Genomic DNA, 10623 nt, shown 5'->3' with positions numbered 1-10623 from the left:
CCATCCGTGGTCGGTGTCCAGCCACGGATGGGGCCAGAGGAGGGAGCGTGTGTGGGTGAGTGCGCCCCCAGGGTGGGGTGCAGGGTGGCCACTGGGCCCCATGCTTGCTCTTGGTGAGCAGCCCTGCTCCTTTGCAGGGTCGGTGTCCAGCCACGGATGGGGCCAGAGGAGGGAGCGTGTGTGGGTGAGTGCGCCCCCAGGGTGGGGTGCAGGGTGGGTGGGAGGCGGGGGGACCCAGATGCTGACTGGCCACGGGCTGGCGTCTCTCTGCCTCTCCTCAGTGGACCTGATTGCTTCGAGCCCCCAGGGCCTGCGTGGCTTGGTGGGGTGGGTGCACAGACACGCGGCCGGCTGCGGGGCCCTACCTAGCCTCCAGAGGACGCTGTCCTCCGAGTACTGTGGTGTCATCCGGGCCATGTGGGGCTGCGACCAGGGCCATGACTACACCATGGACGCCGACTCCAGCTGCGGGGCCCTCTTGCTGGACAGTGCTTTGGGTGTCAAGTGGACGTGGGACAAGGATTCAGCCCCGCGACTCCCCCAGCATCGGGGGTTCAACCCCACTGGGGCTGCCCCTCAGAGCTCCCAAGGCAAAGCAGCTGCGGCTGGGGCTGAAACCGAGACACTCCCCAGCATGGACACAAGCCGGCTTCCTTCAGATGGTGACCCAGTGGGGCCGGGGCCGGGCCCCCCGTCTCAGCCAAGCCTCCCCCCAGGTGGGGCCCCAGGTAGGCGGCTCCTCTGGGCTATTTGACCAGTATTCCTGGTCCTGAGCCGGGCAGGGCCCTTGGCAAGAAGTGGGTGTTGTGGTGGTAGCAGTGGTATCATGCGCAGAGGGGCAGTATAGTAACCAAGGCAGCCCTGGCACCGCCTCATGTGCATCTGACAGCAGAGGGGCTGAAGACCCTGTTTGAGCGCCTTCCTTCAAGGCATGCTCACCTGCGATCCAGGTGTTCCTCCAAGCCTGCTTTGGGCCAGGGCACAGAGGGAGGAAGAGCCTGGGCCTTTGTGGGGCACGAAGGCAGGTGGGGGTCGGGGTTTGTCCCGAGCCAGTGCAGGTCACTGCCTGGGCCTGTCAGTGCCCTGTGGGGCCTGATCCTGTGGCCCTGTGTGTTGGGTGCAGCTGTTCACCAACGTGGTATTAGAAGGGCTGGGCCGGCTTCCTACCCACGTCTCTGAGCTTCCATGTGGGTGCCAGTCTGCTCCTGTGAGTGATGTTTGCCACCGGATGGTTCAAAGTGAGGCAGTACTCATGCTGGAGGGCTTCACTGTTCTTAAAACTGCTTGGAGTTTTGAACTGTGTGCCTGCAGTACTTGGATACCAATGATCTTTTTCGATGTTCTGAAGCATCCCAGAGTGACTGGATCTGAACCTCTGGGGCAGGGCTGGATTTGCTGCTGTTGCTACTGTTGGCAGGACATGGGGGTGGCATGGTGGGTTTGGCTATGCAGGCCTTGTGGGCGGGGGCGCCAGGAGGTGAGTGGATTTGGAGGCATAGGAACCCTAGGCACCCTGTCATGCCTGTGGGGAGCACTACCACGCTGTTCCCTGGGGTGACAGGTGACTGGAGTCTTGTTCTTTGTTTCCCAGGGCAATTGGGTGAGAAGCAGGTTCCATCTCCAACCTCGGATGATCGGGTAAAAGACGAGTTCAGTGACCTTTCTGAGGGGTGAGAGAAGAGTGGGTTTACACAGCCTAACATTCCTCCTTGGCAACCCAACGCCACCATCCCAGGGGCTGCAGCCTGGCTCTCACTGGCCTCCCACTTTCTCTGTTGGGAGGAGGGGAGTGGTAGGGGGTGCTTAACAGGCTTCCATTTTTGATTGGGGGCACTTCGGACCTGATGGAGCTGCACAGGGGGCCCAGCCAGGTGTGGACATCACTCTATTTAGATGGTCCTCTGGCTGCTGGCTCATCTCCGCCTCCAAGGCTGAGTTTTATGCCAACCCCACATGTTACTAGAACAGAAGCCAGCCTCTGGCTGTTCATCATGGTGTTTGTGGTGTGGAGTGGAGGACAGACCTTCTAGAGTCAGGCAGGACCACCTGTCTGCTCCTGGGGCCACCCCCTTCCCCGTCTCCAAGATCAAATCTCTCAGGGTGGAGGCCGCACGCCAGCTGACCTTTCCACCCTGCCTTGTGCACTGTGGCTGGACCACAGATGTACTTTGTCCAAACAAGTAGAACAACAGCGTGATTTTTGGTGCCAGTGACAGATGACCCAGGTGTTGGAGGAGAACCAGTGGGTGCCAGAAATCCACCCCCCACCCCAGGTCAGGAGGCTGTGGCTGTCCTCCAGCCACCAGCCATCCTTGGGCCTTTCTCTGTGGGGAGGGTGGCAGCCTGTAGGGGCAGCTGAGGCATGCCAGCCAGGCTCTGTCTGCAGACTAGCAGAGCTTATGTCGTGACTCACATTTTAGGGTAGAGATTACAGACATGCAGATCTTTTTCAGGTCTTTGTTACCCTTTGAAATCACTGACAGCTGGCCTGTCATTTGGGCAGGTGTTTCTAGTTACGGGAGTGAGGTGACATTCTAAAAGCCCACTTTCTGTGAAGCTACCTCTTGTGAGGGTCTTCCCCTCTGCCTGGGGCCCCGTAGGCTGACTCTTTCTGAGTTTGGGGTCCTGGTGTGATGAGAGGCATGGCTTACCAGGGATCCTCAGCCTGTGACCCTGGTTTTCCCTTTCTTTTAGGAGATGGTATTAGAGTATTGGGGATTTTAGGCCTTCTGAGAAGTAAAACATGTAGTGTGGGGATCCACATGGTGTTAGACAGGAAGTTTCACTGCCTCCGTCACCTGCTCCAGAGCATTGCTGAAGGTTCTCTTCTTTCCTAGAGATTTCCTGAGTGAAGATGAAAATGACAAGAAGCAGAACACCCAGTCCTCGGATGAGTCCTTTGAGCCGTACCCAGGAAAGAAGTAAGGGGATGGTGGTGCCATGAGCTCCCCGGGGTTTGGGGGGTGTCCAGTGGGTGACCTGGAGATCTGAGCCTGCCCTGGGGGCAGCGGGGACCAGACAGTAGCTTTCCCCTGTCTGCCTTGGTCAGCACACGCTCTGCTTCTCTAATGGCCTGACCTCACCAGCCCAGTGAAGGGTGGTTTCTGGGTAGCCCAGAAGGACTTTCCCAGTTCAGCACAGGGACCTGGCCTAGTGCAGCACTGTGAATGTGATCCGTCCACCCGTGTCTGCTCTGGTTGCCTCTGGTCCCCCACTCGCCTTCTGCCCTCTGTGCCCAGGGCCTTGGCGACATGGCCACCTGGCCCTGCAGTTGCTCCGGGTCTACCTCTGGCCCTGATCCCTTGTTGAGGCAGCCCACCTCCCACAGGGTTTTGTGTTCTTGCTCTGTGGGTGCTGGCAGAGGAGGCTGGTTATCACTGTGTCACCCTGGGCCCAGGAACACCCAAACGCCTCGTTAGTAGATGCCCAGCTTGGGCCTTTGATGTAGAATGAAACCACACCATCAGCCAGGAAAGTGCAAAACAAAATGGAGAAGCAGGCACAACTTCCTTTTTCCTTTGTGTGTGGAGACAAGAGAGGCGGTGGCTTGGGAGTCCCCAGTTGGGATGTGGGACTGGGTCACAGCCCTTGAGCGGGCCTGAGTGAACAGATGCTGCTGGGCCAGAGGGGGCGTCAGGAGGGCCAGGATGGAGGGGCCAGGTCTGCTGCAGCAGGAGCCCTTGCTCTCCACCCTGATCTCCATGAGCCCACCTCTTAAGTCCTGCTGCCAGCAGTCCTAGGGCAACTGGCATGGGGTTAGGAGAGGGAGAGGCCCTGCCCTGCCCTGCTCCAGGTGGAGACGGCACGCAGGCGGCCCCCCTGCCCTGGGTTTCCGGGAGGGCGCACAGACACTGCAATAGGACGGGACACATCAGGTATGTGTTCAGAAAGAAAGTGGAGTCACTCGGTTGTGTCTGACTCTTTGCGACCCCATGGACTGCAGCCTGCCAGCCTCCTCCATCCATGGGATTTTCCAGGCAAGAGTACTGGAGTGGGTTGCCATTTCCTTCTCCAGGGGATCTTCCCAACCCAGGGATTGAATCCAGGTCTCCCACATTGCAGGCAGACGCTTTACCGTCTGAGCCACCAGGGAAGCTGCAATGTGTTCAGAGGCGTTGGTCAGATGGAACGTTAGTGGAAGTTGTACCTGTGGGAGGCTGGAGCTCTGGGCTCATCCCTGACGGCCTCTTGGTGCCTCCAGCACCACAACACGAATGCCTGCTGACGTCCTAGGATGTGGCCTAGGTCCATGTGACCTTGCAGCAGACGTGCCTGTCGAGGTCCTCAGCCACACAGACAGAAGGGGACACCAGCTGCCAGGGCTCCCACAGGAGCCTGAGTGGCCACGGGAAGGAAGAGCACCAGCAGCCCCAAGTTGGGCCTGTGACGCCATCCTCCCACGCCTGCAGGGACCCCAGCCCCTTGTCCTTCAGGGACGCACTGGGAGACATGGAGGCTGCTCCTGCTCTCAAGGAGCATGTGATGTGGTGCGAGCACCGGGCATGGCTGAGCTCTCACTAGGTGCCTGAGCGGCACAGCAGCGGAGGGTGGAGGCCAGGACCGTGGCCGGGTGGCAAAGAATAGTCATAGACAAAGAAGGGGAGGAGCAGCCTGTGCAGTTGTTGAAAAGGTTCTTGTTAATATTACTGTTTGAAGAGGAAAACAGCTGTTCATGTTTTTATTTGTGGTAAATTAATACACAGCAAAGGTTACTGTTTTACCATTTTTTAAGTGTACAGTTCACTCCCGTTTCAGAACTTTTACAATGTTGTGCTATCGTCAGCACTGTTTCCAGACTTTCACCATCCCAAACACATCCTCATGAAGCAGTGAATTCCCCGTCTGCCCCTCAGGCCCTGCCCACTCCTAGTGTAGGTATCCATTCTGGGGACTGTGTGTGTCTCTTTCCCACTGGCTTCTTTCACTCAGAATAGGGTTTTTGAGATTCATCCATGTTGTGACCTGTCAGTTTGATTCCTTTCTATAAGGTCCTATTAAAGGGACTTTCCTGGTGGTCTAGTGGTTAGGATGCCACATTTCCACTGCTGGGGACATGGGTTTGATCCCTGGTCGGGTTGCCATGCAGCACATGGTATGGAGGGACCACATTTTGGCTGCTGTCAATGGTGCTAGAAAGGTTGGTGTAACAATTACCTGTTTGAGACCTGTTTTTGATTCTTTGGGTCCTACGGTACTTTTAACTTTCTGAGGAACTGCCATAGTTTTCTACAGCAGCTGCACATTCTACACTTCCTGCTGCCGATGTACAGGGGTTCTGATTTCTACACATCCTCACCAAATCTTGTTATTTTAGGTCCTGCTAGTGGATATTAAGTAGTATCTCATTGTCATTTTGATTTGCATTTCCCTAGTGACAGTGATGTTAAGTAGCTTTTCATGTTTGTATCATCTTTGGGGAAATGTCTGTCCAAGTTCTTTGGCTGTGTTTTAACTAAGTTGTTTGGTTTTTTTGCCACTGAACTGTAGAATATATTTTGCCCTTTTTTCACTGTCTTGAAGTCCAGTGTTCCTGTTTTTACTTTTTTAGTTTACTGTGCTTTTGGTGTCATATTCAGGAGAAACCATTACCAAGTCTAAGGTCATGGAAGATTTACCCATAAGAGTTTCACAGTTTTCACTTCCATTTAGGTCTTTGATCCATTTGAGTTATTTCTGTGTATGGTGTGAGGTACAGATCGACCCCACTCTTGCATGTGGATATGTGATTGTCCCAGCACCTTTTGTTGAACAGACTGTCCTTTCCCTAGTGAGTGGTCTTGCTACCTTTGTCAAAAGTTAGTTGATTGTACTTGCAGGGGTTTATTTCTGGTCTCTGTTTCTTGGTATGTCTGTCTGTCTTTATGCCAGTACCATGCTGCTTTGATTACCGTAGCTTTGTAGTAAATTTTGGAATTAGGAAGTGTGAATCCTTCAGCTTTGTTGTCTTTCAAACTTGTGTGGCTATTCAATGTCCTTTGAAATTCCATGTGAAACTTAGGATTTTTTTTCTACTTTGTAAAAAAAACACAGAATTTTTATAGGGATTGAATGTATAGATTGCTTTGGGAGATTATTGCCATCTTTACAGTTTTAAGTTTTCCAGTTCATTAATATGTTTCTACTTGCTTAGGTCTTAATTTTCACAGCATTTTCATAGTTTTGTGTACCAGTCTAACTTTTTAAGTTTACTCCTAAGTATCTTATTTGTTTTGATGCTATAAAAAATGAATAGTTTTCTTAATTTCCTTTTTTGGACCATTCATTTTAAGTGTGTAGGAACAGGACTGGGTTTTAATGTGATTTTTCCACCCTGCAACTTTGCTTAATTTTTCTGTGTAGGTTCTTTAAGGTTTTCTATATATAACATCATGGCATCGTGAATAGAGGTAATTTTCTTTCCTGTTAATTTAGATGCCTTTTTCTTTGCCTAATGGCTCTGGCTAGGACTTTTAGTGCTGTGTTGAGAACTGATGAAAGTGGGCATCTCTGTCTTCCTTCTGATATTAGAGGAAAAGCTTTCAGTTGTTGACCATCGAGGATTGCGTCAGCAGTGGCTTCTCATTATGGCCCTAGAAGTTGACTTCTGTTCCTGACAGATTTCCTTACATTCCTGGATCTAAGAAGAGGTGTGCATGTCTCTTTAAGACTTTGAAGGACACCAAGGGGGAAGCTGCTCTGTTTGGCCTGGTCCTCAGGGCCCTGTGAGACTGGCTGAGGTGCACAACCCCATGCTTGGAAGACAAGGTCCCCACTGCCTAGGGTCTGCAGTAGGGGGACAGCAGTGGGTGTGGAGCTCCCCACTGGCTGCTGAGGGTCTCCTGGCAGGTCCCAGGAGAGTGGATCTGGATCTTCTTTCTAGCTTCCCCCACTCCACTATTTTCCCTGGTGTCTCCAAAGTTGTGTTTTGGTGTGACAACAGGGAGTGACACTTGGCCCTGAAGGCCCACTCCTGGGTCCTGAGGTGGCAGAGCAGGGCCTCCACCTCCCCACAGAGTCTTTTTAGCTCTGGTGGCCAAGCGTCAGTGTGAAGGCCAGGTGGTCAGCATGGGGACTGGAGGCTAGCCCTGGAAATCCAAAGAAACTACCTCAGTGTTTAAAGAAAAATGGGCACTGTGTATGCAAAAGGTCAGAAACATCACTGACCAGTGTTGTCTTTTCTTCCAGGGTGTCTGGTAGGAAGAGTGAAAGCAAAGAAGCCAAGAAGTCAGAAGAACCAAAAATCCGAAAGAAACCTGGGCCTAAGCCGGGCTGGAAGGGCAAGCCACGGTGTGAGAGGTGAGGGGCTGGAGCGGGGGTTGCACAGCCTGTGGGGGCTGTGGCTCCACGTGTGCTCTGCATTGCAGGGAGGAACTGCCCACCATCTACAAGTGTCCGCACCAGGGCTGCACGGCCGTGTACCGCGGGGCCGACGGCATGAAGGTGAGGGGGCTCCCAGGAGAGCGCACCCCCAGCTCTGCTGACAGGGCCTGCCTGGGTCTGTGCCTTCGCTGGGAGGAGGCACGTGCGCTGCTCTGGGGTGTTGGCCATGCCAGGGGACTCACGCCCCTGGTCCCTCCCACAGAAGCATGTCAAGGAGCACCACGAGGAGGTCCGGGAGAGGCCCTGCCCACACCCCGGCTGCAACAAGGTGTTCATGATTGACCGCTACCTGCAGCGCCACGTCAAGCTCATCCACACAGGTGTGTCCCCTCCCCTGCAGATGGGGCTCCTGGGAACTGACACTGAAGAAACCCTGGTGCTGTCCTGTGAGTTTATTGTGGTCTGTTTTACATCATTGTGTGTGTCAGTTGCTTAGTCGTGTCTGACTCTTTGCGACCCCATGGACTATAGCCCACCAGGCTCCTTTGTCCATGGGATTCTCCAGGCAAGAGTACTGGAGTGGGTTGCCATTTCCTTCTCCATTTACATCATCACTGGAAGAAAATGGTATATGCTTTTCAGATTATAAAAGTAACCCAAAGCACAGGGAAAGTGGCGCCCGTGATCACCGCCGTCAGCGTGTGAGGTTGCTACCGCTCCTCTCTGAACACGCGTCCACGGCCTTGGACTCGTGTGTGCCTATGCTCGTCACTGCTGTTCTGCCCAGAAGGCAGCTCTCCCGACCTGCAGCCCCCATGTCCAGATAGTCCATCCTAAACGATATCTTTGCTCTGTTGATCTTTGTACAAACGACTGACTTCCTCACTCTGATTTGCCCACTTAATGGCTGGCTCACAGTGCCTTGGTTTCACAGCATTTCATGCTGTGAGTGTTCTTGTCTGTTAGTCCAGACACAGTAATTCCCTGGTGTCGGGTCAAGCCGTTGTAACTCAGTCTGACCACAGTCGTGACCACGAGCAGTTTTTATTTTCAGCACAGAACAGTCTAGACCTCACAGTTTCAGGACGATTGCTCCTAGTCACGGAGGAGCCTGCCTGTGCGGCTGCGTCACATGTTGGTAGGCGCGCAGTGACGTAGGAGAGAAGCATGTGGTGTTGCTCCAGGTGCATGGCTGGGGGTGTGACGTTCAAGTTTTGTTGAAAAGCTCTTGTAAGACTGACTGCCACAGTGGGTACCCCTGTGGTGGGGACAGTCCTTAGAGTAGGAGTAGCTGTAATCAGTCATCTGTGAAATTGCACTGATTAGGCTTCCTCTAAGAATTGGTGCTCCAGAAAATAGGTTTAGGGAAACATGCTACAGCCAAGTGACGTGGGTCAGAGCTGTGTCACCTGTGAGTCAGGTGCTTGGGCACCAAGGGGACAGTGTCAGGGCCTGTGGTCACTCCCTATCTGGTCCCCAGAGGTGCGGAACTACATCTGCGATGAGTGTGGACAGACCTTCAAGCAGCGGAAGCACCTCCTGGTCCACCAGATGCGCCACTCGGGAGCCAAGCCTCTGCAGTAAGTGGGGGGTGGTGGCCCTCCCACTGGCAGCACCCTCGCCCTGGCTCACTGCCCCCATCCCATAGGTGTGAGGTCTGCGGGTTCCAGTGCCGGCAGCGGGCATCCCTGAAGTACCACATGACCAAGCACAAGGCTGAGACAGAGCTGGACTTTGCCTGTGACCAGTGTGGCCGGCGGTTTGAGAAGGCACACAACCTCAACGTGCACATGTCCATGGTGCACCCGCTGACGCAGGCCCCGGAGGCCCCGCCCCGGCCCGCAGCAGGGCAGGTGGTGAAGGCTGAGCCCACCTGAGGGCCTGCCTGCCCCGAGCTCGGGTGGTGACTGAGGTTCCGGCCTGTGCGCAGAGTGGTGCCCTGATGTACCCCCACTATGCGTTCTGGTGGTGATGGTTCAGTCTACGGCTCCGGGGTCTTGTGGCCTCTGCTCTGGGACCAGCAGTTTCTTCTCCTATAACCAGAGTGACTTGGGCCAGATGCAGATTTTAGAGAACTGATTCCTCTTCCCCACTAAAGCAATTGAGATTTGTAACCCACTTTTCAGGGCAACAAGAGCTCCATGTCATGCTTGTAATAAATTATTTACCGAGGAACTGGGCAGTGCCCTGTGCAGATCGGGTCAGAAGAGTTGGGGCTCCTGGGAGAGATCGGGGTCCAGCACAGCCTGCCGCCTGCTCAGGAGGGCAGCACTCACTTCCGGGTCACAATCTCCACTCACAGCCAGCAGCTGCAACAAAGCCCACATGCTGGGCCCATTCTGCCCCCGTCCCTCCCGGGCCTGGATGCTGGATGCCAGCTTTCCCCAAGGCGTCCAGCATCCTCACGTCACACGGTGACATGGACCTAAACACAGACACCACGGTGAGCACCTGGGGGTTACCTCTGCCACGTGCAAGAAGCTCCTTTCTGGGCACCGAGGTATCAATTGCAGCAGAAACAGACGGGCATTTGTTATCAGGCTTATGGGGTCACCCTAGAAAGAAGATGGGCAGTGCCAAGGTCAGGGTGCCCACAGCTGTGAACTGTGCCAGGAGCATCACCCTGGTCTGTCTGGAGATGGGGCCTGGCCCTGCACCTGCCTGAGTTGGGAGCTCCCCATCATGGGCCACAGTCCAGACTGCACCGGTCTCCCCGGCCACAAAGAGGCCAACAAGCTTCAGGTACATGTTGAGAGCAACGTGCAGGAAGGCATCTTCTGTGAGGAGGGCATCCTCGTCAAAGTAGGGAAGGAGGCTGAAGGCAGACACAGGTGTCAGGTGACGACCTCACACGTCTGACTGGGGCTGGTGGCAGGCAGCAGGGGCGCAGCCTCTCCGTCTTGAAGGACCCCTGCTGTCTCTCCCCTGACCTCCAGGCCCTAAGGGTTACCTGTAGAAGGCGACCGGCAGCAGCCTGACCTGGTGGTCGGGGGCCAGGCCAAGGAGGGTGCGCCCCAGGGGGACATCTGCAAAACCAAGAGGCTTGTCAGCAGCGTGGGGTCCTCCCATAGTGTCAGGGTCTCCAGGAGTTGTGTGCCTGCTGACCCAGAGGTGGCAACCTCACGCCACAGACTAGGGGGTAGGGGCTGGGTCTCTGAAATCCTCAGGGCTCCACTAAATTATTAAGTGAATCTGCATACTTAACCAAGAACATAAAGTTGCAAAAATGAGTTTTTAAAGTGAGCCCCAAGGAGGGCTCCTGCATAATCATTTGAAAGTTCCTTCTGAAGAGGACTGAGTCGGCTGCAGTCTGACCTGCTCCCG

The 10623-nt window shown here is 54.6% G+C and overlaps 2 protein-coding genes across 5 annotated transcripts in view; one reads left to right on the top strand and one right to left on the bottom strand.

Moving 5' to 3' along the window:
• The window catches only part of ZNF276 (zinc finger protein 276), a 28443-nt gene extending 18972 nt beyond the window's left edge, over nucleotides 1–9471 (top strand). For 3 of the 4 annotated variants that reach the window (XM_010843939.1, XM_010843938.1, XM_010843936.1), the window contains exons 3-11: nucleotides 138–184; nucleotides 282–728; nucleotides 1592–1670; nucleotides 2838–2921; nucleotides 7165–7275; nucleotides 7344–7419; nucleotides 7562–7679; nucleotides 8780–8879; nucleotides 8948–9471. In XM_010843939.1, coding sequence (XP_010842241.1) covers nucleotides 138–184; nucleotides 282–728; nucleotides 1592–1670; nucleotides 2838–2921; nucleotides 7165–7275; nucleotides 7344–7419; nucleotides 7562–7679; nucleotides 8780–8879; nucleotides 8948–9176 — 1291 coding nt within the window. In that variant the 3' untranslated portion in view covers nucleotides 9177–9471. Of the gene's footprint in view, nucleotides 1–8; nucleotides 56–137; nucleotides 185–281; nucleotides 729–1591; nucleotides 1671–2837; nucleotides 2922–7164; nucleotides 7276–7343; nucleotides 7420–7561; nucleotides 7680–8779; nucleotides 8880–8947 lie in introns of all 4 variants that reach the window. The other variant, XM_010843937.1, reaches the window with a different exon arrangement.
• Nucleotides 7737–10623, bottom strand: part of FANCA (Fanconi anemia, complementation group A) — a 39322-nt gene continuing 36435 nt past the window's right edge. Inside the window, 4 exon segments of the mRNA XM_010843940.1 lie at nucleotides 7737–9608; nucleotides 9762–9854; nucleotides 9961–10114; nucleotides 10250–10325. Of these exon segments, the coding sequence (XP_010842242.1) occupies nucleotides 9501–9608; nucleotides 9762–9854; nucleotides 9961–10114; nucleotides 10250–10325 (431 nt within the window). The 3' untranslated portion in view covers nucleotides 7737–9500.

The sequence above is a fragment of the Bison bison genome, unplaced genomic scaffold (genome assembly GCF_000754665.1).
Source record: "Bison bison bison isolate TAMUID 2011002044 unplaced genomic scaffold, Bison_UMD1.0 scf7180017864192, whole genome shotgun sequence".
Classification (NCBI taxonomy): domain Eukaryota; kingdom Metazoa; phylum Chordata; class Mammalia; order Artiodactyla; family Bovidae; genus Bison; species Bison bison.
The sequence above is the reverse complement of the archived record's forward strand: the minus strand, read 5'-3'. Positions and strand labels throughout refer to the sequence as shown.